Raw genomic sequence first — 27,912 nt, forward strand, 5'->3', positions numbered from 1 at the left:
TTAAAACTTTTTGTAAAAAAATTTTTTTAAAAATTAAAAAAAAAAAAAAAAAAAAAAAAAAACTTGAGACATGCTAAGGTAACTTTTTATTGCCATTGCAAACACATTGAAAAAAGGCTGTGAGCTGTAACAGGTCTGCATTGATATCTTTGGAAAAATAAGTCAGTTAAATTTTTTAGAGGCACAAACGGCCACCCACAGTCTTTACAGTCTTAGCCTGTGACCTGAATATTCTCTGTGTATAATTTTACTATCTGGTGTCTATTTTTACCTCCTAATATGTTTAAGTGGTTTAAAATTGATGGCCATCCTTTGCTGTTATTCTATTATAAGCGGTTATGGTTTGTCGCATTCCCTTTGATGAAGCCTTTTCCTCCAACAAAACACAAACACAACATTTTTGATTCCTGTTAACAAGCACTTACACATCTATTGCCGTAACAATAAATGCATAATTAATACGCATACAATTTTGAAATTTTATAGAAATGTTGGGTTCTTTGCAGAAATTATGCAATTCTCAATTTACTGTTTGCTTACAAAATACCTCTGTCAAAATCTACGGCTTTTTAAAATTGCCGTTATTTTTTTTTTTGTTTTTGTTTTTTTCCCACAGTCAGAATCTTTTAGGCGTTACATGTGACACAGCGAGAGCACAGCAAACACGGCAGGTCAACTAAAAATTGTCACTTTTGTGTTATTTAAATGCCTCAACCTCTTGCAGCGAAGAAGCTTTAGAGAGAAAAAAGGTGAGCCAGCTGCCACTGTTGTCAGGAGTTATTTTGATAGTGGCACACTTTTTCATTCCCATGACTGACACATCTGTCAACACTGCCACTCCTGTCTTACCTTTCACCCGCTGCGTTCCCTTTACTGAAACGTCCTCTTTGATATCTGTTGTTAAGTCTGCGCTCGGATTTATCAGCTGCTGGAAATTTTAAATGTGGAGAGAAAAAGCCTCCGTTTCAGATGCTGCCTGTCTACAACTTGGATTGTTTTAATGCTACTTGCTTTAAATGTGCTTGGATGGAAGTATTTTAAAATAATTTGAAGCATTGTGTCATGGCAAAAGTAGTGGGAAAAGAGAAATGCGTCACCAGCTACGTGTAATTTTTTTCCCCCTCAATTCAATGTAGAAATGAGTGAATATGATATAGAACTGTTTCTCAGTTGCTTATCACTGTATTGTGATCTTTTTTCTTCATCCAAAACTCATCTTTTATGTCTTGTCTGTGTCGCTCTGTTCTCTCCACAAATCTTTTTTGCTTCGAAGTCTTTATCCATCTCTCCCTCTCTGCCTTTATCGTGCGAAACATCGCCTTATCTCTTCCTTTAAGTATCTCAGTATGTAACACCCGTCCTCTATCTTTCTTCGTGCCTATCTGTCCATCTCTGTCTCTCTAAACATCTTCCCTTGCCAGTACAATGCCAGATTCTTTTGTGCTTTCCATGCCCTGTTTCAATTTCTGGCAGCTCAGAAGGAAATTTGTTCCTTTAAAAAAAAAATAAAAAAATTATAGTGTCTTGCAAAAGCAATCACACGTCTGACTTTTTCCACATGTTGTCATCTCAAACTTAATTGCATTTTCTTGAAATTTAATTAGAGAAACATGCAAAGTAGTACATAATTGTGAAGTGGAAAAATGAGGATCAAATGTTTTTTTGCAAATTATGAGTGTGAACGTCACCCTATAACTTTAATACTACCATATACAGTGATCCAACTAAATATAGAAGTCACTCAATCTTAGAGATATTGCTTTTTCAGGTTTTTCAGGTTGCTTCTCTAGTGTGAGGTTTATCCTAATAAAACCTTAATTACAAATGGGTGTAGTTTTGTCTTAGTAATACATGCATCTGTTCTGTGAAGGTTTGTTAGAGAACACCAGTGAATAAACAGCATCATGTCAGAGAGAAGAAAGTTGTGGAGATGTTTAAAGCGGAGTTAGGTTAGAAAATAATAATCCCCATTGTGAATGTCTCTCTGCTCAATCACCAGAAAATAGGAGTTTAGCACAGTTTGCCACAAACCATATAGGTAAGTATGAGAAGGTCTTCTGGTCGATTGAGACCAAAATTTGCATTTTGTATTAAATGCAAAACACTTTGTCCCCAAATACCCCACAGTAACTCATGACAGTGGCAGCATCAAAACCCTGTTGGAAGCAGCAGAAGACTTGAGACTGAGGTGGATGTTTTTTTCCAGCAGGACACTGATCCAAAATATACACTTAATTGCTTAATGAAAGGCTTTTCATTAAGCCTTTCATGTGTTGAAAGGCTTAATGAAGCCTTTCAACACATGGCTTGGGCCATTACAACACATTCATGTGTTGTAATGGCCCAGGTTAAGGCCAGACTTAAATCCAACTGAGAATCTGTGGCAAGATTTAAACATTACTGTTCAGACCGTCTCCAAACTCTTTTTACTGACCTTACATTAATTTCAATTTTTGGATGTGCAAATCTGGTAGAAACATGCTCTGAAAAACATGTGACTGCGAATCCTTTTCTTTCATTCTACAAATACGCACTGCTTTGTGCTGGACTGTCAAGTGAATCAAAGTAAAATACGTCAACATTTTTCCCTGGCATTGTGACAAAATGTGAAAAAGATTTAAGGATGTGAATACTTTTTTTTTTTTTTTTGATAAAGTAGCACTTATTTTTACCAGTTGCCTTGCTGGCATGTAAATGTTAAAAGCTATGCATCGCTGATGTGTGTGCCTGTCAGGCCTGTCAGGTTGTGGGCGTGAATGTGTTCAGGGGTCAGTGTGATGGCACTGGTTAGTGCTCTGGTTGGCTGAGCCCATCTGTCACTCAAAACGGGGCCAACCTCTGGCCCCACTCACCAGTCAAGCGTATCGATGCTTTGACAGAATTATGAAGATTTCTGTCCGTTCTTCATCGTCGCAATTGAATTACAAGCGGCGCCTTGTTCTGTGCAGGGCTTTTTTAACAGCTGATTTAAGGGACTTGCACCTCTGCATGTACTTCACATGCACCGTCTGCTTGAATGAGAGTTAGCATGGCTATTTAATGCAAAAGAGAAACTTTATTGCCTGCCTTTTCATACAATTCTTGTTTTGATAGATTTTTGATTGAGTTATTCTCCGTTTGTTGTGCTTTTTGGGTCTTAATACACCACCAAGGCTTTTGTTTTCATCACACTGCTGCGGCAGTTTATGGCGAATTATTTGCTTCGCAGGACGTCTATCCTGCGTCATTTCTCCCCACAGCATTTCACATCTGTTGCCGTTTCATTACAGACGTTTATTTGACACCATGTGCCTGCCAAGACACTCTGGATAAATCACACTGTTATTTAGTCTGCTTCTCCGCACCTGAGTGAAAGCAAAAGGCAGAAAATGGTCTTATTTTCTCCTTCCAGCGGTTATTTTTATTGGTGCAGCCAGCAGCGCAGCAAGTCTGTTTATCGCTAAACATATTCCCAGTCAAAGAGCATCAGGTTTCATTGAGTTGGTGTGTGCTCAGCAGGTACAGTGCATTTATGCAGTCTGCCCTAGCGATCCAACAGAAGCTGCATCTGAATAACTCTTTCTTCCCACCCAAAGCCACTTTGGCAGGTTGCTACTCGTTAGACCTCCAGTCTACCTTCTGCCTGTGTGCTTATTTGACTGAATGGCAGGGGGTTGGTATTTCTATCTTTTCATATTTGTGACTGTCTTACTTGTTCATCTGCATGCTGTGGTTAAATTTTTGCAGCCCATCCCATTGGAATGCAACAATGACATACGTGCTTCAGATACTCTAATGAACAGTTTAGAGAAAAATAGTGGTTACACTATGAATTGCTAGTAGATCTGAAAAAAGATCATGCCTAATGTCTGCTGCTAGTTATTACATTTGACGATGAGTCAACAAAGCTATCCTTGAAATAATGGCCCAAAATTCACTGCGTTGGAAAATCATTAACACTCTGTGTTTTCACATCATAGTCACACTTCAGAGTGTTGTAATTGGATTTAATGGAACAGACCAAAACAAAGTGAAGATTAAGAAAACTTATATATTGGTTAAAAATATATATATATTTAAGTACAAATTGGGGTTATTTGCATGTGCTTTGTACACAATTTACTCTACAACACTTGTTTAAAATCCAGTGTGACTCATTACATTCAGAAATCGTGTTGATAGTGACGGAGCTGAAAATCGAGGCGTCTTGTAAGAAAATATGTTATAAAGGCTACACAAGACATGACTGGGACAGATGTTCACCTTCCATCAGTCTCAAACATACACCCACAGCTATAATGGAATGGTTCAGACCAAAGCATATTCATGACTCAGAATATCCCATTCAGACCTAAATATATCTCTTCACAGACGCCTTTGACCCAAGCTGACCAAGCTTGAGCTATTTCGCACAACATAGGAAAATGTTCAGTTTCTGTGAGGAACCTGCAGATGTAACTGGAGTGAAAGACGCTTCCATAAACTATTCTCTCACAAGGGCAGAAAACAAAGACACATCACATTTGTTAGGTTGTTTTTTTTTGTTTTTTTTATTTTATGTATATACCAGAGAATTTGCATTCAGACTATGAACTGATCGGCCATTTTTCATGCTGATAATTGGCAAGTGTAGGTAGCCCTAAATTTATTCAGCGTTAAGCCACATTTCTTTCTCTTTTTTTGTGGTGGTGTTTTTTGCCGGTTTGCCTCTGTAGCTTCTGCTCTTCTGATTAGTCCTAGTTTGTGACTAGGAGATTCTTGTATCTGCATGTGTCTGTGAAAAGAGGAACCCTCCAATGGATTTCTGGTCTTGATTGCCAAGGTGACCTAATCTTCAACAATCTGAGAACAGCGGTGTTCCCGTTGAAGCTCACCGTGTTACAGCAGACTGTCAACACTAATAACTGGACAAAGGCTGCTTCACTTTTACTGGAGAAGCTTCGATGCAGGCCTAATAATACGCATATGTGTGAGAGAGAGTGAGCAATGGTTTATCTTTCTGGATTCATTCAAGTATTAAAGCATCAAATAGTAGCTTAGTGTGTGTGTGTGTGCGTGTGTGTGTGTGTGTGTGCAGTTCTGGCTGCTGGTAATGAATCCAGTGGTGTTGTTGGCATGAGCAGGGCCATGCTATTAACCTCTCTGGTAGCCGGACTGATCTCACCCTGTCTGTCCATCTCATCGGCCTAATGACACGCTCTCTCACTGTAAGCTCTGCTCACACACACATGCACACGAACCTGTCCTTTGCTAATCAAATTCCCACTGAAGTGAAAAGTATTCAGCACTGTCCAATCACTGCTATTGAGAAAGTCAAAAGCATTGAGAGAATATTTCTTTTCTTACAGCCCACTCAATGGAAGGCTCTCTTCAAAACCTGTTTCAGACGTATTAATCTCCACTGGTACTCTGCTGCCACCAGATCAGATTTCACTATGTTCTCCACAAGCCTTGAGTTTCATCATGCCTTTTATGTTAGAGGGGTTTCTCTCTCATAAAGCCTCTGCTCTGACTGCATGCTCTTATCTGACAAAGCTGTATAGTGTGGTAATTACGTCATGTCAGAGGGCCCAGTAACGCCATCATTTGAGATATAAATCATGCTAAGTTTAAGAGTTTTACTTTGCTAAGGAAGATTTAAGACGACATCTTAAAGTAAGGCATTGGAAGTGGACGACAAGCTTGACAGATGCCCCAAATTATGGCCTTGTGTAGGTTTAACGAGTTTGTGGCAGAGCAACAAGACATGATGAGAAGGAAATATGACATTAAAAGTGCTGTCGGTAGTCGTAAATGTTGTTTAATAATCTGTTCCTGGCTGTTTGTGTAAATGTGTGGCTGTCTCTGTGTGAATAAGGAAATCCACGCAGCAGTTAGAACACCTGGCGCTGTCTGTAGTCATAACAAACAACATGAAGGGATTAAGTCTACATTTGTATTTGTGCCAGCTTGTTACATGCACTCCTTGTTCGCGTTTTCCCTCAAAACCACCGTGTAATACAGCATTGCCGCTTGGCACGACTTCACCCCTATGAATTAGTTGTTTTTCTGTTTTTCTTCTGTTCTGCCCCGGAATGCTACCACTCATCCACGTGTCCCTCGTTAAGGTTACGGCCTGGGACGGACCTGCAGTAATATCTAGCACTTCTGAACTCATCTGCGAGTTGACCGAGTCAGAGATAATGTAAAGAGGTGGATGCATTTGGCAAACTGGAGGACATAAAGCTAGAGGTGTCTTCAGCAGGAATTCATTAGGCGGAGGGCTGATTGGAGGCTGGTGTTTGCCTTCCCCCCTTTTAGAGCCTGCAGCTTAGGGACAATTGGTGATAGTAGAAAATATTATTTGCATAGTTTTTGTGTGGCTTTGGGCAATGTTTCTGCTTCTTATCTCCATGTCAAAAGCATTCCTCAGCAGGTTAGAGACTCCTTTTGTGAGACTTTTGACCACAGCACAACTCCATCAGCTCCTACTTGTCGGGGTCTTAGAGTTGTGAAGAAGTTAATGCAAACACAAGCTGTTTAACATGAACGATTAGAACTGAGTTGCAGTTGTTCCCCTCTAATAAGTTTGATTTCTTTTTTTTTTTTTTCTTCAGCAGGTTGCACCATATGGCCAGCAGTCCATGGGAGGGTTCAGCAGAGAGCAGCAAGGAGGGCAGCAGGGAACCCCTCCATACTTCAGTCCTCCTCAGCAGACTCCCACAGGCCCGTCCCAGAGTTCCTACCTGCAGCCTCGACCACCTCCGCAGCAGGTAGTGTCACTCGCAAACAGAACACTCTGTCACCAGAAAGACAAAGGTGCATGCTGCAGTTTATTGCCGAAACAAGTCCCTCCTCTGTTGTTAAGAAAAAAAAAAATATAGGAGGTATTAAAACATATGAGTCCTGTCACCTTGCAGCAAGAAGCTCCTGGGTTCAAACCCTGACTTGGGGTCTTTTAGGTCTCTATATCGTTCTTAGATATGAGTGTGTTGTGTGTCCAGAGTGTACCTCGCCTCTCGCCCGTTGACCTCTGGAGGCAGGCAGATATGGATGGATGGATGGATGGATGGATGGATGGATGGATGGATGGATGGATGGATGGATGGATGGATGGATGGATGGATGGATGGATGGATTTTTGCTGTGGTTTAAAGGCACTTTAATGAGACGGAAGAGAAAGTGTTGGAGTGATCACAGTTTTCTCCAGGTGTATGAAACACCAATTAGTACAGTACTCCCCCTTCAAAATAAAAGCACCCCACGTTTGATTTATTTAGAAAGTCGAGATTGCATATGTTGGCTTAACGCATTCTATTTTTCCTTTGAATATAATTGCATATCTATATTTCTAATAATTTACTTATGTTTTTTTTGTTTTTTGAATTGAATGTTCTGTAAAAAAGTATATGTTACATTAGATTTAAAGGTTTAAGGTTTAGATTTAAGGCTTGGAAAAATGAATATAATCACTCTTTAGATAGATTAAGCTTTTATTCTGTACATGTCTCAGTACTACGTCCACACAAGTTGGAGATTTTGTATGCACTGAAGTCCATCAGATGAAAAGCCAAGTCTCAGAACAACAGAGGGTCTGGAGTGCAGATATGGATCGAGACATTTCCTTTTAAGTTTCCAGCTGCTTTTCTGTGAAACATTTCCATTCTGTAGCTGGGGTTCAAGGAGTTGTATTTTTTTGGAGTTAAGTGAAGCCGGCCAATGTGTTTCTTATCCACTGTTGAGCATGGGGGATATGTCAAGCTGCATAGAGGAACTGTGGGCCACAGCCCAGCACCGAGTCATTGTAGAGGAGAGCAAAACAAAACAAGAGCAAGAAAAGAACTAGGTAGAAAAGACTGCAACGAGAGAAAATAGAAAACAAGCAAAACAGAGGACAGCAACTGTCTTTCCAGAAAGACAAACAGAGGCTTTTATTTTACGATTGCTAGGAAACCTTTTATGCCTGATAAAGCTTGCAAACAAGTGAATAGTATCAGTATGCAACAAAACAAGACAAAGTATGACAGTCATTTCTACCAGGACTCTCATGCATTATTTTTGCATCCAGACAAAAAATGTCTGTGCATACAAACTTGGCCAATGAAGCTGATTGTGATTTTGTCACAAGAAGTTGTAGCAAATTTTGTTTTGTAGAAAAATTTGCATATCAGGGACCAGGTATTTTTATTAGAAGACACGTCGTCACTGCAGTTCATTTGTTCAAGTATTGTTCCAAATGTCTTTTTTCATCCCAGATGTTAAAGACATGCACCTAAATTATGTGCAGATATGTTTAAAATCTGCACAAGCTGATGCTATCTGAAAATGGCGAAGGCATTCATATTCAAATTTACCAAGATAAAGGCTTTTTTCATTCACATTGCAATATTCACAACAAAAAAGGCCATACAGAGAGACACTGTGAGCACAATGGCAGGTAGTTACAGAAAGGAAACCGTAAATCTTAGCATATAATTTACATACAGTGTCAACCAATCTGTCTGTGACTCTTACTTCTGTTTCCTCACCTACGACACACACACGCACACACACACACACGCGCGCACAAATTTTGCAGCTTACTGAGCAAACATTGTTCACTTTAACAAGGAGAGGCTAGGATCCATGGCCACATTGACATTTTCCGACAGTAATGGTGTGTTTTCATCATGGCTGATGATATGGCGGCAATTGACCCACGTTGACATTTATACTCTAGGTAGTTCAGCCCGAACACACTGATTGGCTCAGGTCTCATTTCTCCTGTGCTGATAGGTTCCTGATTGGTTACTATGCCAACCTCTGAGGTGACCACAGAGCAGGCTTCCTGTCGTTTCTCATTGCAATGCATGCACAGTGTTTTATATTTCAATCAACATGTGCATTTGCATCTTTCCTACTTCCTGCTGGTTTTACCTATAATCAAGAAATCCTTCCCTGCGGTATGTGTTACAGCTATAAAGCATTTTGTGCTTCAGCAGCACAGCGGGCGATGTGTGTGAACTCCTAGCTTCTATCTGCACACCAGCACAATATAGCCAATAAATTCACACATTTTTATCAGCTAATAAGCCTCTAGCTTCTATACTTTCCCATTACTCGTTAAAGGTCTGGGTCACCAATCAGCAGTCCACTTCATAATAAACTTACTGAAAATACTTTCTGAAAAATGGAAACGGGCAAGAATATCTTTGGAAAAAGGGTGAAACGTTGAATATTTTTTCCTGTAAATTACATCCGAGCTTCAATCTCAGTTTAGAACAATGACTAAATACATTTGATCAACCATTAAAAAGTGACGTTTTGCACATAAGCGAGTGTGTGCAATGGCTTTAGGACTTTAGGTTTGCAAATTCAGTGAAGGTTTTAAAGTATGAAATAAATACTAAGAAAATATCAGAATGAATTTAAACAACAAAGAGGCTCAGTGCTTGTTTTTGATTTTGTATCTAAGAGGTAAACATGTCTGAAAATTGAACTCACACAGCAGAGTTGGGCAAGATTACAAAAAGATTATGTTTTTTTTTGTATGCTTTGAGCTTTGTGTTATTACTTTCATTTTTCTGTCCTGAGCGAGTGTGTTCGTCTTTTTCAGCATCCATACGTGTGTGTCGGCTTGTGTCTGCGCGTACACTAATCAGGCAGGCGTGGTGCCGCAATTCTGAGCTGTGAAAAGGTCAAACGGTGACCTTTGTCTGTGATTTTTGTGCTGAAATGAAACATGATGTGAGCCGCACCGAACGGATTACACGCACGCACCGGCGCACAATCGCCAGCGCACGCCAGATTACGATGTCATTGTGGTTTTGACCCCTGTTTTCTGACCCTGCATTACTCTGAGAAATCCAAGCTGAAAAGTTCTTTATTTTGTTCTTCCGGCGCTCTCAGCAGTTCGTTTTCCCCCTACTCCACTCCCATTAACCCCAGCCAGAGGACATCCTCTCGCTGATGAAACCATTCCAGCTGCCTTTGACACAGAGTTTGCTGTGCAACAACTGCTATTAGCTGGTTTTTGTAACGAAATGGAGCAAAAATGCCTTCCTTCTTTGAGTCTGTTGCCCTCTCATGACCTCATCTGATTGCAAGGAGCAAAACAGGATAAAAAAGACATTTTCAAAGATATCAGCATTCATACAGAAAATAAAAATGTATGTAGCACCACTTTGGAGAAGAGAATTTTAAAAGCATAGGACAGTCGAGAGTAGAAGATATCGTTGAACTGGTGTTTGAGGAAAAGAGTGGCTCTAGTTATTTACATTTAAAAAACCAGAGTTTTCTAATTAGAGCTTTGAAAAAAAAGTCTCCTTACAGATGTCAGACTCTATTACAAATAGATATGATAAAGGTAAAGAAAACGAGTCCGTAAATAGCTTTAGACAGTATTTGACCGAATTTATTATGTTGGAACTTCATTATGCACTGGACAAAAGCCGTCCAGTTGGCACCTATTTGACCTTAGAGCCCGCTTAATAATAAAATCAAAAGTCCAGGCCATAAAAACAAATGCTAACTATTTAACAGATATACTGATGGTAGCATAAAAGAGGTACAGAGCCACTGAAAAGTATGTGCACCTTCAGAGATTTGTACATTTTGTTTTGCTTTTTTTTTTTTTTTTTTTAAATCAAGCACAAACAGCATGTTTAATGTTAGGTCACAGCATCTAAACTTGATTTAAATCCAGGCTTTGACTAGGCCAATCTTAATTTCTTTCTGGGACTATCCTGTGCATAATGGATTATTGTCCTGCTGTATAACATCAGAAACTGAGTGTGAGACATTTTCCTTAGGGGTTTCTAGTACAGAGCAGAATTCATGATTCCATCAGTTAGAGTCGGTCATCCAGTTCCTGAACAACCACAGATCATTACACTGCCACCACCATGCATGACTGTAAGTGTGATGTTCATTTTCATGTTGCTCGTTTTATGTCAGAGTCAACTGTATAAACTTTCTAAAAAGTGTTTGTCTTGTGAGCCCACAGAATATTTGCCAAAAATCTATATGATTATCAAGGTTGTTTTTTTTTTGTTTTTTTTAGTGATCCTTTTAGTCAGCAGTGGTTGTGACCTTGAAACTCTGCCATGTAGACCATTTCGGCTTGTTTCTTATTACTAAATCATTAATCTATTTCTGGGTTTTTTTGGGTATTGGATGCAATCTTGATATATACCTTTGGTTGTTTATCTCGCCCCTGGAAAGTTTCTCCTCTTTTTTTCTCAATTTATGGTCTGTGGCTCTTTGGTTCACTCTAGTTCCAAGACTTTGTACATGGATTTTTAGCTGATTCAAATGAGCTGCAGATATTATAATGACACTTCATCCTAATGACGGACAAAATTTCCTCATTGCTTTTTATGTCACTTACAATAAATAAGGCCTTTAATTCATAGCAGAACAATTTTATCATTTGTCAGAAGGGCATAATCTGAGGAAGATGATATTTTATGGAGCATATATGCTTTACAGGGTTGCATACAGCAAAGTGTGACAGAGTAGGCTCTGCAGCTGAGTAGAGCAGGTGAAAAGCAACTCTGGCCATCTGCCAGACCTAAACTCATAATGTTGTTCTGCCTTTGATCAGCTTTCCCTTGGAGCACACACCATTTAATTTTCATTGAGAAACAGTGTGTTAAACTGATGTTTATAGACTCATAACATTAAACAGAATTTAGCTGCACTTTGTTTTAGTGTTCTTTAGAATCTGTGGTAGATTGTGTGCTCTATTCAAGTGAGGCTCGAATTTGACTGCTGGTCTTTGGGAAAAAAAAAAAAAAAAAAGGCAGTCAGCTTTTTTCTTTTTTGTTTTTTTTTCAAAGTCCTTTTTTCACTTTCCTCTGTGTGAAACCGATCCCAATTGCTCTATTGACTTTTACCATTTCCTCTTCCTGTCTGAGAGTGGGCCCTGGGGACTGGTGCTTTAGCATAGATGAACTCTGAGCTGATTGGAGGGGACATGCTCACTTTACAGGGACTTGCACAGATAGAAGCTGATTTACTGGGATGACATGCAGCAATGTTTTTTTATTTTTTATTTTTTTTTTTTTAATCTGGTGTCAGTTGACAAGAAAACCAGTCAAGACAAGTTTATTGGTAAAACTCCATTCATACACACGTACTTCAGTGAGTTTTACAGGTTGATAAGAAGTCAATTTTTTCACCTGTGGAAAAGCAATCGTTTTCAAATATTTTTGTTGAAAGTACTCATGGGTCATTTATTTGATTAGTACTTTTTTAGCTTTTTTTTTGCGTACTCAACAATAAATGAAATATCAAATTTTGATAAAACAGAGACAACAATCTGAGTTTTGTCTGTGTGTAAGTGTACATCTGAAAAATAAGAACGGTCTTACAGCTTTGTTAAAAAAAAAAACAAAAGCTAAAAATTTTTCGGTCGCAAATTTTTCATCTCAAAATTTTTTTTTGTGTGTTTTTAGTAATGTCACTCATTCTTCAAAAAGCCTTGCTGTGTTTTACCAAAACCAGAATCGGTTGGGCTGAGTCTGCTTTTCAGTAAGCCACTGGTTGGTTTTGGTCCTAAAAAAAAAAAAAAAAAAAGACTAATAAGCGACTAATTACTTAAGACTGTTAAAGATTTTAATGTGTCAACATCTTATGTTGAGTGCTTAACACCAGTTAAAATTTAACCTCTAAAGACTGTGAATGTCTAGTACTGTGTGGGCAAATCATGGAAAAAGTATTTATACAAGCTGTTATTGCTTGTACAAATATTACTATACTGTACTAATGCATTAACTCCGTTTCCCTGCACCATAAACGTCACATCAACATTATTATTTATAGCAGCAGTCACATACCGCCTCTCATAAACACTACGTAGGATGCCTTCTCCTTTGCATTACAATTATTTTTTAACTTTAAAGTTTTATCTTCAGAATCAAACCGCCTTGTTAAATAATATTGGTATTATTTATAATTTGTGTTATTATGTTGTTAAAATAAATTACTCTTTTCCAGCTTTATTGGACACACCCTCGGTTGAAAAAGCGCCTGACCTATAGAACCACAAAATCACTTGCTATTAAAAGCACCTGTCTGACAACATGAAATGGGCCAAAAGATTTGTAAAAGCTTCACATAATAAACATCAAGTAATTGATGTAACTCTCATCCTGGAAAGTGTTTGAAAGCCTCATAAATGGTTTCCTGACTCCAGCAAACCACCAGAAAGCCATTATCCATGAATAGAGAAGAAACATTGGAACAGTGATGATGAGTTTTCATTTAATATATTTAATAATTTCTTTTATCAGGTTTTTTTCATTTACTAAATACAGTTTTAATCATTATATTGAATCGTTGTGCTGTTGTGCGATAATGTAATTGATCTTGTTGTTTTTTTTTTTTATTGCAGTGATTAAAAACTGTATAAAACCTACAGGATGTCCACATGTCCACGTTTTGTAACATTCATTACTTCTCGTGTTATTTCCCATTTCCTGTCTGTCACCTCTCAGCCCCCCAACCGGCTGTAGCAGCAGGCCACGTTCCCTCGCCCTTGCACCCACCCACCACACACCCCCGCTTTTAATCACACCAGGTTAATTAAAAGGCCATCGTGCCTTACTTCGACCCACCCCTCTGGCTTTATTACCCCCTCGTCGTATACTTGCTCTGCTGCCTCAGCCACCCCTGGCTACCCCTCATCACACACACACTCACACTCTCTTTCAATCACGCAGAAATGGGAGCTCACCTTGGCAATGGCAGGGAAGGCTGAGGGGTCGAAATGAAGGAAATGAGAGACAGGAAGGAGTGTATTAGCGTGCGTGTGTGTGTGTGCGTGTGTGAGTTGGGGACTGAAACAAAGGTTTGTAGGTGGGTGTGTGTGGAGGGGGAGTGCCCAAAGTTCAATGTCATTAATTGGTCAGCATTTGAATATTAAGTGTAGAAGTCTGTTAATTAACAGGATAATAAAAGTGCTGCTGGGTGGAAGGGGGTGTAGGGAGGGCCGGGTGGGCTGGGAGCAGCAGGGGGGGGGGAGTAAAAGAGGACAGGCTGTGGAAATGGAGGGCATATGGCGAGATAGTGAGGAGGAGGCAGAGAGAGGGAGCGAGGCTGGGCGCGAGGTGATAAGAGGGAGAGAGACGTCCGTGGGTAAAGGTCTGGCAGTGGTAATTTGCGGAGAGCCGCGTTAATTGTCATAACCTTTTAAATGGCAGAGTTTATCGGAGTCCTCTAAATGTCCCCGTGTATCGCCACGGCAACCCTGGGCCTGCCGCACTCTGATTGGCCACCACAGACGAGCACTTAAGCTTGATGACTTTTGAAGCAAAAACTAAACGATGAAACTAAAAAATAAATATATATGAACTGTATACTGTGTCAGTTTAGTAGCGTGCGTGCGTGTGTGTGTGACAAAATGTCTGAATGCAATGTTTTTAATTTAGCGTCTCTTTTTTTTTTTTTTTTTTGTTTACCTTAACATTGACTGACATTCGCTAATTGCTCGGCCAGAATTTGCCACAGTTTTTTTTTTTTTTCCCTTCTTTCTTTCCCCCCGTTTTTTGATTTATGTTTGTTTTTGTACTGTGGAGCTGCAATTCAAATGCAAATGAACAAGAATGAGAGAGGTGTTTTTTGGAACGGTTAGGACAATCATAATGGCTCAAAAATAAAGGTGTGGGGTGGGGGGGGCAGCGATAGTTAGCTACGCGGCACCCTAGGGGCCTCATTTAGCTGCCATTTGTTAGGAAATGCCGCTACATTTGTTCCTGGATTCAGACTTCACAGACCAAAAGAGAAAACAGACAGTACCCCCCCAAAAAAATGTCACAGTCAAAGTCACGCTCGCCAACACACTGCCATCGTCCCTCAGCGCTTTAGCAAAAGTCATGTGGGTGTACACTAGTTATAACGGTATGCCAAAGCAAGTTGAAGAGAACGGGTGGTAGGGCTTGTGGTGACGGGGACTTGCAAAGCGTGTGTGAAGTGAAGACGGGCTTTGATTTGATTGGCTTGTGTAGGAGAATAAAAGCGAAAACCCTGGCAATGTTAGCTCCATCTGACATCATCCCTCAGGGAAAGCCCGTGCAAATGCAGAGGAGTGTGTCGAGTAAAGTAAATGTGTGCATATTAATTTTCCTCTGAGTCTCTGAGTGCGTTTATATCCTTTTTTTTTATAATGAAGACTTTCCTCGTGGTTGTGTGTGTATGTGCTTGTGAGGATCTTGTGTCAGAGCTCAGGTCTTTTCTTGTAGTCACTTTGAGCTAAAGGTCAGGGGGATTGCTGAGATAGAATCCAATCTGAAGGACACGGCACTAGAACAGGCCCTGCTACAAATGGACCTATTAAGATAGGCTGCAAGCACACAGACTCACACAGCTGCACACACCACTTGATGTTAAAAACATATACTGATGCAGGCGATGTGCTATACACATCTTTTTCCATTCTAACAGTCACCTTTTACAGTCGCATGGGCCTGCAGTTGGTCAGAATGTAGAAATTCTGTTTAAAATAGATTAGAAAACACTTTTGTAAAAACATAACACATTAGAAACAAAAACTGTTTTGGATATTATTTTAGAAGCAGAAAAAAAAAAAGCCGTAATCATTTTTACTCTCGCTCTTGAATGTTGTTTCAGGCTGATTGGTGTTGGCTTGTCTGCGTATCTGGACCAAAGCAGAGTGTTGAATATGGATGTCCTGCTCCCCCAGCTTGAAGTGAAAAAGCTGTTTTGTGCAATGTTTTTTTTTTTGTTTTTATTCAACAAGGATTTTAGCACATTTCTCTTGTCAACAGCTTAGCCAATATGAAGTTAAACAAGTATGTTTTTTATGGTAATGATAGAACAGGGAGGACTATTACAAAAACTTTTTTTTTTACAGAACATTTGGTTATTGATCTATGACTGGGTCATAAGGGCTATGAAGAAAATAGAAAAAAGTAAACTTATAAAAATAAAGTCCTAAAATCATGAGAATAAGTCAGTACTATGACTTCTCCAAATATCATGACATGATTCTCATATACATTTATAGTACTGTTTGATAATTGATCATATGGACATCAGAGGTGTCTTGATTTTTAAGTAGGACACGGTGAAGACATCACCTTGCACAAAGTATCCCCACTCTTTAATCCCTTAACATTTTGTCAAACCAACCTTCATGTATTTTGCATGAATTTGGTGTAACAGGAAATAAATGTCTTACATAACCGTGAAGGACATTCATACATGGTTTTCAAAAATGTTAATAAAAATATCTAAAAACACTCGGCACATTGCACATCTAGAGATTCAAATAGCCAATTCTTTGCATGGCCGTTCGAGTCTATAAGGAGAGTGTCCATGTCACACTGCAGCTTTCCTTGGTTTTAGAAACTTTAGAAACAAACAATCCCCTTGACCTTTAGCTCAAAGTGACTTATATGTGATTATTTTGATCTAAGCGAGTCATATTCAAAAAAAAATAAAATATTGTGGAAAGGTTAATTTTAGTAACTCAATTAACTAAGTAGAGCACGATTAATTACATGCAGAGGATATTTTAAGTCTTTATTTCTGTTAATTGTGATGATATCTTTCCTACAGGTAAATGAAAACACAACAATTAAGATAAGAATATTACATCAAAACAAAAAAAAAAATACATTTTAATACAGAATTATTTATTTTTGAATCAGACAAACGAAACTCATTGGAACTCATATTCTAATGTATTGCATATTACTGTATGTTTGAACACATAGTTTTGTATTCTTAGTGTATAGTCTTTGAATATTGCCTTCGGGGTGAAATACACCACCCATAGTGAGTAACTTTCATGTTTTCACATTGGTGGTCTGATTTTCCTCCTCTAGCCAACTTATTACCCCAGCAGGGTATCTGATTACCGGCAAGATATAGCTGTTGATTGCCAGAGCTCTCATTCAACTTTGGCCATCTTCTCACAAACTCTAACCACCTTCCCTGTCCCCCTGAAGATGATCATATATGCTTGTGTGCAAGGGATATGGTGAAGTAGTGTGTGTTGGAACCTCTCTTAAAGAGATGCAATTAAGCTTAATTTTTAATGAATATTAATGGCATTAGCATGGTATTTGATAGAGATTTGCATCTGCCAAGGTGCAGGGGAAAGGAAGATGACTAATTTATTTGGTAATCATGAAAAGAGCAGTGGAGACAAGGGGAGATGAGGAAGGGAAGGATGGATGTGGCATTGATGAAGACTGAGAGAAGGAAAAATGGAGAGGTGTCTCAAAGGTGACGAGGGGGAATTCGTTAAAGAAGAAGAAAAACCTGAGAGGAAACTGTGTGGACCAGCAAAGATGAAACATGGCTGAGGGATTTTGATTCTTGCAAAGATGAAAACTGTTGAAAGTGAAGCAAAACGGAGCAGTGCGGCAACAATTTTTGTTTTGCACACAAAGTTTTAAAAAAGCAAAAGTGCCGAGAGCAGAACAGGGCTCTGCACAAGGGATTAAACTTTAAAAGCTGAAGAATTTAAAATATATACACATATACTGTGACAAGTTTTGTTTCTGTAAGGTACATCCAATACTGACTGTTAGAAGACGAAAGATTAAGCTTAACTTAACATCTGGGAAATTGCTTTGGTTGCTTTCTCTTTTTCACCCAATTACATCAAACGCTCACATGCTGTCATGCCAGTTTCTCTGCTTTTCTGTTCTAAGAGCGTGAATTGAAATTAGGAAAGCGTGGCGTGTGCTTCACCTGGCTCCCCTGTCAGAACACGTGGTTGGCAGTCAGCCAAAACGGTGCAAAAGAAGTTCCTTAAATGAGGTGTGAGCGGCAAAGGGAAAGTGTGAAACTGATTAGTGTTCGTGTCCTCGTCTGCTAATTTACCACCAGAGACTCTAAACAATGCAAAAACAATTAACTTAAAAGTCGGGTTATGATGCAAGCTACGTTTAAAACAGAGTTTGCTCAAGTTTTGGACTGAAAAAAACAAAAAACAAAAAACAACTGTCTGCGAGCGATAAAAACGCATTTCTGCTCTCCGCTCCCTGCTTGACTCTCACTTGCGCCTGATTTGAGTTGCTGGTGCAATATTGATTTACTTCTGCATAAAACCTCTCCGGCTCTATATATATTACACCACATTCAGCAGTCATCTATTCAATCAAATCTAATATTACACTGCCTTTCCACACAGCTGTCTAATAGCATTTAACTCACAGTTTGATTCCTGCATTCCCTCATGTACTTCAAACGCTTTCCTTCAATATCCTTCATTCGCTTCCACTATGCCAAGATGAAGTCTTTTCAAAAGCACTGAGGATGAATGAGTGTCGCTGCAAGTGTGTGCGTGTGTGAAGACAGGATTAGCTGTGGCCTTAGGCTTAAGGTATGGAGTGGAGTGTATTTTAGAGGCTTCTAAATTAGCTGGGAAATGGGATTTTGAGACAATGGACTGTAAAAAAAACTCAAATGAAAGGACGCAATTGCAGCACTCCTTCATTTGGTTTTTATGTGCTTTCGCTCTCACTTTTTCAATTCAGTTTTCATCTTTTTGTCTCTAGTCAGGGATTCACAATATCTGTGTCTCCTTTGCGTCTAACCTTTCAGACTTCTCTTTCATCTCTCTTTGTATCCCCTGTCTTCTGTGTTCATCACATATTTAACTGTTATGATGTAAGAACATGAGCGTAAACAGTAGTAAGACGCTAACCTCACTTTGACCCACTTAAAACCCCGAGAGTGCACACACACACACACGCCCACGCACATGCGTGCTCACGCACACACACACAAACACTAGAGACTCACTCCTGTGTAAATATTGAACTTGAGTCAGCAGCCTCTTTTCTATTCTCGGTTCCCCGTGTGTGTGTATGTGCATTTTTCTTCATGAGCCATCCACATGTGCGTCCACTCATCAGAAGGCCACCACACATCTTCCTGTCCTCTCTACCTCCTGCCTTTATTTACCTGTGGAGGTGTATTTGTGTCGGCGCAGGCCTTCTACTTCAAACACGTCCAGCCATGTAATAAAAGGCTAATGTTGGGCACGCATCTATGATGTTTGTGTGCACATATAAACACAGATTGCTCAGGGGCTTGACACAGAAGCTAACATAAAAAAAAAAGGTTTTCTGTGTTGTGGTCCTCTTGTCAAGCATCTTTCAGTGCCCACCCACCTCTAGGACAATATACGGTCCTCTAACTGAACCAGATCTGGTAGTTACTGCGGTTCCCCTCCGGCTTTCAAACATGTTTAGGAGGGGAGTGTGTTCATATTTTGTATTGGAATAAAAGATGATGTGTCCCAGCACGTTATATTATGCAGTTAAGTGTAATTATTATCATTTCCAAAGTTGATTGATAAAAATTAATTATGAAAGGATTTTATTCTTGACCCTGTTAGTCAAAATGACAGACAACGTACAAGTCTAGTGCAACCTCTTATATACATGTGTGTATAAAGTCCGATTCAGCTCCAATTGCATGCAGTAATTGGAAGTCCAGTCCATACAGTTTGCAAAACAGATGAATCGCAAAACAATTAACTGAACAATAGAGTTCAGTTAAACATTTAATAACAAATGGTTAAAAGTTATTGAAAGAAGTCTAGATGATTGCAAATCAATGATTTTGCAGCAACCCTTCTTTCCGAACAAGCATGCAGTGACGGGGTTGGACCAGAACTCATTTAAAGAAAAAAAAAGAAGAAGAAACCTCTGGTGGATGTTCTGGTTGAAATACCCGTCTGCCCAGACTATTTGAGACACGAGTGCAGAGTGAGCAGACACACACAAAAAACAAAAAAAAAACAAAGGGAAAGAAACAAAACAATGTGAGTCCAAGAAATCAATGGCATCAACAGCTTCAAGTGGCTTCAAAGGGAAGTAACTAAAAGCCGTAACCAGGGGTACTTGCTTTGAGAAAGTATGAGCAGACTGAGCAAAACATGGCATCTTGAGCCATCAATTGCTTTTTCCTGGAAGGAGATACAACTAAAAATATTGCACTGAGTCAAGTATACTTTCCAGAGAAAGAAAAAAAAAAGTGTGCCAAAACAAATCAAAATTTCTGTTGAGGAAAGAAACATAACTTAAGACCAAAACATCGCAGAAGGCCCGTATAGTTTGAAAAAAAGACAAAATACAGTTTTCCTAGCTGATTAAAGCGAAACTCTTGTCAATGCTTTCTTTAAGAATAGAAACTCAGCTAAATACTGACACAGCGGGCCAGATGTACTTTCTGTGAGAAAGAAAAATGAAGAACATGCACAAAGTTGATCACAGCAAAAGCTCATTCTGTGGCTCTGCCAAGGAAACCCTAAGCCAGGAGTGCTTTTTGGGAAATGAAAATGGATTGAATGCAGAAATTTGATGGCACCAATAGCTTTGTGATGTTTCTATAAAGAAAAAAAAACAACACAACTTAACACTGAAGCAGTGACCCATGCATACCTTCAGTGAATTTAAATGAGAATTGAATTAATGGCAATGGCAGCAGTTGGTCTGTCTTCGACCCAGCCAAGGAAAATGCTAAGATAAGTTTAGAATTACTGACCTCTATGCTCTTCTACGGGAAAGAAACAGGAAAGCTGCCACCATTTTCTTGTTTTGTTTATGGCATTATTCAGTCCGTCTGTGACTCGGTCCCTGAAAAGAGACACAAGTAAGCACTGAACCACTGACCCAGGTGTACTTTTTATTGAAATAAACAGCTGTTACTATACTTATGCAGAAAAGTGTACTCCATTCAGGTAGATATTGCATTTAGGTACATTTTCATACAGTTCTATTTGAAACTATAGCTTGAGTTTCCTATTTGTAATAAGGAACTTTTATCCAAATAGATTTCAAATTTAATCAAGCAATTTTCAAGACCATCATCAAATTATTAGACAAATAAAACAATAAGCAGTGCATGTGTGTCAAGATATTATTATTATTATTATTATTATTTTTTTTTTTTTTTAGGAATTTAAAAATAATTTGCATTTTGAATTTACACTTTGGGTTAGTAGGGACACCCAGGAGCATGTATAAAAACTCACACGTATAGGATTTAATTTCACGGACACTTTGACTTAATTACAAGTAATAATTGGATGAATGCTCTTTACTATTATTAGCAGCTATTAAATGAGTTTGTAAAGGTTTGCATAAGAGAATGAAATGAACTCTTTAAAAGGTCCCGATCATTCATTCATCATTCATACTCATCCTGAAGCTAAAATGACTTTACAGTTAATAATAGACCGGTTTTCACATGATACATCTCCCGCTGTGAAGGATTATCTCCTGCTATAAAATGATATCACCTTGCTGACAGAAATATTGCCCACCTACTACAGTATAATCACACCATGGATAAGAAATCAAACTGGAGGGGAGAGATGGATTTTGAGTTGTGTGTGTTTCACATAAACACATGGTTCTATGTGTGTGCGTGTGCGAGCGCGTGTTGCATCTGTTTGTGTGCGTGAACGGCTGTGTGTGATCTCTCGCCGCGACTCGCTGATCAGTTATCACTAATCCCTCCACTCAGGGCTCTTTAACAAGTTGCCATTGTGCTGCCGACACTTTACATGATGGAGGAACGACCTTCATGGTGAATGAAAAGAGGCAGAGGGAAGGAGGGAGAGACGCAGACGGAGGGAGCGAGAGAGGGCAACACCTCCGACAATGCAGAGAAAATTGGTTTACACTAGATAGGCTTGTGATTACAGAGGGAAAGAAAATGACTTGGATTGAACAATGGGACTGAGTGCATGTCTTGATGTGGGTTTGTATGTGAGTGTGCATGTTTGGAGGATTAGTGGGTGGTTAGGCTGGATTTGGTTGAAATGAATTGGTCGGCGTGATGCGCTGATCGGTGTGTGTTCGAATGAGGTTTCTGTGTATTCCTTCATACAGAGTGTGCCGCTTGCGTTTTGACTCCATCCAGCCAGGAACGTCAGAGTCTGTTACAGCCTTGTAAACCTAAGAATGTCTAACAGTTTATTCTATCCCTTCAGCACTTTAACACAGTAATGATGCTCCTGCCTTATTAGCAGCCCGTGGTGTTGACATGCTGTATTTATGAAGTCACTGATTTTTGCTTGGTAAAACATCCTGAAATGTTACATGTTTGGAAAAAAAAAAAAAAAACATGTAAAATATCTTCATACTTATGTAACATGTTCCTCTTTTTAAAAGAAACAGACCTGTGTTGGGATATTTATGCTCAGGGAACCAAACAGCCATGAATTACTTACAAAAAGTTCTAACAAACTCTTGTTGCAGAAAAGTAAAGTTTAACAGACTAAATGATTCTGTTACATTTATTTTGTACAAGTAATCTGGGACCTGAACAATAGTGACATGAGTGATCTGGCTAAAAACTGTCTTGATGGGATGTTTTTTTTTTGCCACTGAAAAAATTTACTCAAATTAGATGATTGAATTTTCTAAAGCTATAATTTTTTTAAAATAAAACTTGCTGATTTTTTTTTAGTTCATCACTGAAAAAAGCCCAAAATTTTAAGATATTTTGCAGCACATTCAGTCTCAGTTTTTTTTTTTTTTTATTTGTAGAACAGAAACTGCAGAACAGTTTATCAGAGAGGTTTTTGCTATTTTATATTTCTGTCTCAGTAGAGCATTAAACAAAATCAAAAATATACTTCATATTTGCACACATAAAGTATATTTGCAAACTTTATGTGTGGAAACATAACTGCAAAAGTACTTAATTTCCTTTCTAATGTGTTTTCTTTTTGTCTATCATGTTAGGAGGCTCAGCAGGAAAACTACAGCATGAGAGGACCTGCTCCGGGGAATTCTGGGAAGACCAGCAACGAGGACGGAGTCGCCCAGGACCGTCCTTCCAGTCTGCCGGTGAGTTGTTGTCCGCACCATCCCGAAAAGCACTGTTGTTTTAAATCTACACCACACTACAGGAATTTTCCGATGATACAAGTTTCGAAACTACAAAAAGAGAAGATGATTTCTTTTTTCTTTCCACAATATGTAATATATTACCATCTGACTCTGCAATGTTGGCTTAAAGCTCTTTTGTCTAATCAGAATCCTCTGCTCACCTTGTGACCCGCTTCTCTGTCTGACATCTCAGGGGATTTGACTGCTCATGTCAGAGCTTTACGTCTGTGTTTTGACTGGTGTTCATGCCAAAGGAAAAAAGGACACTTTTTATCTCGCCACGTCCCAACAGCATACATCCACTCTCATGCACACGCACAGACACAGACACACCCACATGCACAGACAAGCATATGCACCAAGCGAAGGCATTCTTTCTGAGCACACTCGAACCCACATGCGCCAACCTCTTAATGTTTGGCTGAGTTAAAAAAAAAAAAAAAAAAAAAATCGTTGAGCAGCTTGACTGGAGGAGTAATTGAGAAGAAATGGTGTGACCAGCTTGATCTGAAGTATGAGGGTTGCTCTGGCTTTTTTTTTGGCTCCACTAATTGCTTTTTTACGCCATCATTTCTCTCCCAACAAATAGACATTTGCAAATGGTCGCAAATATTGGCACTGCTTGAGGTGCGTGCAGTTTAATTTACCAGATACTTTGGAGAAGCCCCAGGAGTGGAGGAATAAACTGCAAGAAAAAAGTAAATTAAGTGTGCAAACTCCAATTAGGCTGCAAATTTCTCCTCATACCGGTTGGTCTAAAATCTGTGCACGCTGGTCGTCTCGGCAGACATTGACGGTTGACTTTTCTTTGTTTCAAATCAGTGCTGACTTATCTGTCATTTGTCGAGGGATTCCAAACTGGTAGTGAGACTTACTTTCTTCCCTTCTCCCTTCCTAACGCACTAATAGTGTGTCATCTGGCTTCATCTTCGTGTTTCTCCTTTTTTCTTTCATTCAATTTCTCCCACACTCTTTCACCCGCTCTCCCACCTCCCATCTCCCCCTCTAAAGCAGCTCCATGAAAGCTCTTTCGCCTCCTGATGCTATAATGAGAAACGGCCTTGATATATCAATGTGTGAATCCGGAGCGAGAGAGAACAAGAACAAGCCGAGGAGCCACAGCAGTCGCGGGGGCCGATCTATTTGAACCGGTGCCACTATCACCCCGTTATTCCCTCACCACTTTAATCCCTGCGTTTTACCCCTTTGGGTTCTCTGTGTGTTTTCACATCTCGTCCCGAAGCACGTGGCTCGCAGAGATCCTAATCGGCAGCAAGTTTTGATGAGAGACACACAGAGAGATGGAGGGGGGGGGGGATAGATAGACGGTGATGGAGAGCAGGAGAGAGAAATTGCTCCGCATTTTGCGAGGCTCTTCTAGCAAGCTGTCACGGTGGAGATGTAACTGCTTTTTTCTCCCTCTATCTCTCTCTCTCTCCCTTTCTCACTCTTTCGTCTGCTTTTGATGTCAGATCTAAAGCTGCTGTCATCCTTTTCCCCACTTCTCCCTCTCCCCCCTCCCATCGCTCTCTCCCTCTCTCTGCCAGGAGCGAGGGAGAGCGGGTCGGTGAAGAGTCATGTTTTTGTTTTGGGATGAGTCTGCCGTGTGATCTGGCGGGATTTTTGAAGATAGACCAAAGGGAAAAAAAGGCTTCAGTAACTTACACGACTGAGAGTCTTGATGTCTCCTATGTCTTTTGAAATGTAATTTTTTTGGATATACATCACTGCGCAATTATGTATTGGGAGCTTTTCTGATCTGAAATCAGTTCACTTAGTATATTAATTACTTTAAAAGCGCATATATCATTAGCTCATGATAGCTGTTCTGTCCCTTCAAAGGAAGCTTTAGTGTCATGATGTTAACTTTAGAATGCCAAATGAGGAAATTTGTGTAATCCAATGTCCATTTTAGATAAGCGCAATGAAAATAAACTCTGGTATTTGAATTAACTACATAAAGTCAGTATTTAAATGGACATTTATTCACTACGGAGCAGGAAGTCAGGAAAGATGTCTGAGAGCAGTAGCCTGAATACCTAGCAAACAGCATCAATTGGAGAATTGTTCACTGATGGTGAACAGAATCTGGCTATAATTCACCTCATAATGGTTGATCACCAATGACAGATGCATCAGGACTCATTTCTCCATACAACTGTGTCACCAGAATACTCCATGTTTGCTTGCCATCGAATGTTGGTGCAAGTCTGTCCCCTCCCCCCCACACACACACACACAATCAGTCGGTCTCTGACATGCGAGGGTAAAATTGCACTGCAGTGATGAATGAGGACACAGCCTGTCACAACATTTAAGCTGTGTGACTCCTTCTGAAGTTAGTTTGCACACAGCAAGATGCTGTTTGGCCCTGAAAGTTGATTTGAGCTACTCATTGGAGATGGAAGGGAAGTTAAAGTACTCAGATACCATCTGCAGTGAAATATCTCTCCTTGATTTGGCTCCAACACAGAGAAAAAAATAAAAAATACTGTCAATCTGCAGCTAATTATTGTGGATAAATGTGTAGGAAGAATGCTTGGAGAGCAGCTAAACCATGACATCAAAAAGTAAATACCACTTTTTAATGTCACACTTTCTTCCCTATTAGAACTTTATGCTCACAAACAACACTTCCAGTTATCTCAATAACTGGAAGATTCGAGCTGTTGAATCCCAGCTCGAATCTGTTCTAGCAGAGATGGGATGCACTGCTGGTTAAATAATTAACCGTTATTAATTGTCTACATTAATTTGATACAGGACAACTGCCAGTAAAAAACTTTTTCTCTACTGGTCTTAGATGTGTTGTTCATTTTGAAACTGATTATGCTTACACCAATTTGAAACCCAGTGAAGAACTATGGAGCTGATCCAACTTGGCTTTGGTTTTATGGGCTGTGCTTATTCGGCCCAGACATGTCACGTAAGAAGCCCACTCTTAGCCCAGGACCACTTTGTGCTGACCTAGCCTCAGGTCGAGCCATATGAGGCCTTCAGATCGTGTTGCTGGTGACAATGTCTCCGGTCTTTCTGACTTCACTTTTAAGACAGTTGTGAAATCAGATAGGTGCTCAAAAGAAAAGCTCAACCTTGAAGAGAAAAACAAACAAATAGATGTTTAAACTTGCCTGTAAAATCCCATTCATTCCCCTCCCTAAACTGCTAACCTGTTGCCAGCACTTCTGCTTTGATTTTTGTGTGGGAATCATTACAAATTTGATTTTGTTTCCCCAGTCAAAGGTCATAACTTTGGAAAGACTCTTATTTGATTGCTTTTCTTTCATGCCATACATCAGAAATCGCGGCTTAGATTGCACAGGGACTTGATGGAGTCATGCTTTTCTCGGCTGAGTGGTGCCATTTTCAAAATTGCTCTGATTTCCCCAGGATGTGTGCAATTGCTGGTCAATAAAGGTAACATGTTGGTTTGCTGGCATTATGTTGGAGCTGGAGCGCGTGATTGGCACAGGCTGCCCTGTCGTCTGCTGCCTTGTTATTTCCAGCTGTGTTTGCGAGTGATTATTTGTATGTGGGTGAAAGATCCAACCTTTTCTCTCTCTCTCTCTCTCTCTCTCTCTCTCTCTCACTCTCACTCTCTCTCTCTACACCATGGTTTCTCCACATCATTCCTTTGTATTTGTTGTCTTAAAGGGACAATTCTGGATTTTTCTTTAATCGAGTCCCAGTTATAAGTTTATTTGCAGTTATTTTACTTGCAGTGAGTGCAATAGCTGCACGCACAGGCTCCAGCTAAGATCAAATTGAGAGAGACCAAAAACTGGAAGTGAAGATAGGTCTTCCACAGAAACTTATCTTCTCTGTTTAATATCTTATCATTTGTAATCGATTAAAACCGTTTTGCCTCAAGCTGTGTTCAGATTCATAATTGCTTACGATGCCCCAAAAATCTCTAAAACAAGGTTGAGTGAATTACATATTCACCCCTTGAGTGGTTTTATACGAAATAAAATAGGCAACTAAATACGGAGTAAAAATCAATTAGTAGTGTGACATATTTTTTAAGTAAATTACAAGTGTATGTACATTTTGTACACATTGTATTTATTATTTGTAGATCATTATTATTAAAAAAAAAATAGGAGTGGGTCTATCACAGAGAATGTAATTAATTTTTGGAGCAATGTATTGAAAAATTCCTCAGTAGTAAAATTTAAAGCGATGTTTTAATGTTTTTCTCTTTTTTTTAATGTCTGGGAAAACAATAATACGGCGAACCAAATATTTATCAAAAAAAAAAAAAACAACAACAACACCCCACTATTGTAGCTAATTCAAATTAGGCACACGTTTGAAGCTTTTGCATGCATTGCTTTTAAATAGAATAAAACATTTAAATATAATTAATTTTTTAAAGATAATTTTAACTCTTAACATGGAAAGTGTACCAACCGACATACAGCATGAGATGCAACAAAGTGAGCAATAACTATTTATAACTATAAAGGTCAGTTGATTTTCATTAGGTGATGCTTCATCCTGTTTAACTTCAAAATGAAAGCTTCAACATTTTGTTCCTCTGTTCTGTTGTGTAATGACATATAAATTGAAAAATATTTTACTTTGAGTTCATTAACCTTAAAGCTCAGTTTTTATTAGTCATCATAGTGTACTCATTTACTTCGATGGTTTTACCACCTGACATTATTGCGGATGGTGCTGCCAAAACATAAAACAATTATGGGGATGGAGTAAAACTAGAATATAATTGCATATGTCATAAACTGATTCAATTATTTAAGATAATATGTCAATAACCCATCTGCACAATATTTTCAATCAAAATCAATCAATCAAATTTTATTTGTGTAGCATATTTCAGCAGCAAGGCATTTCAAAATTCTTTACATAATTAAAATAAAAACAGCATGTGACATTGAATAAGCAGTGAGAAAGAGAAAGAGATTTTGAAAAAGATTAAAAAAGACAAAAACATTAAAACCCGCACCCCTTCTAGGACTTCAGTTAAACGTCGTTTAACTGAGGCTCTAACCCTCTGGGACTTTAGTCAAAAACACAGTTTGACAAGGACTCCAACCGCTAGGTTTTTAGTTGAAACGCCATCAAC

General features: G+C 39.1%; 1 protein-coding gene across 5 annotated transcripts in view; it reads left to right on the plus strand.

The window, feature by feature from the left end:
• The window catches only part of LOC106951782 (AT-rich interactive domain-containing protein 1B-like), a 226,538-nt gene that overhangs the window by 49,578 nt on the left and 149,048 nt on the right, over window positions 1-27,912 (plus strand). For 4 of the 5 annotated variants that reach the window (XM_015039508.1, XM_015039515.1, XM_015039485.1 and 1 more), the window contains exons 3-4: window positions 6,576-6,731; window positions 22,677-22,781. In XM_015039508.1, coding sequence (XP_014894994.1) covers window positions 6,576-6,731; window positions 22,677-22,781 — 261 coding nt within the window. The remainder of the gene's footprint in view (window positions 1-6,575; window positions 6,732-22,676; window positions 22,782-27,912) is intronic. The other variant, XM_015039501.1, reaches the window with a different exon arrangement.

Source organism: Poecilia latipinna, unplaced genomic scaffold, assembly GCF_001443285.1.
Source record: "Poecilia latipinna isolate Pla-1442-1.1 unplaced genomic scaffold, P_latipinna-1.0 Scaffold28, whole genome shotgun sequence".
NCBI lineage: Eukaryota > Metazoa > Chordata > Actinopteri > Cyprinodontiformes > Poeciliidae > Poecilia > Poecilia latipinna.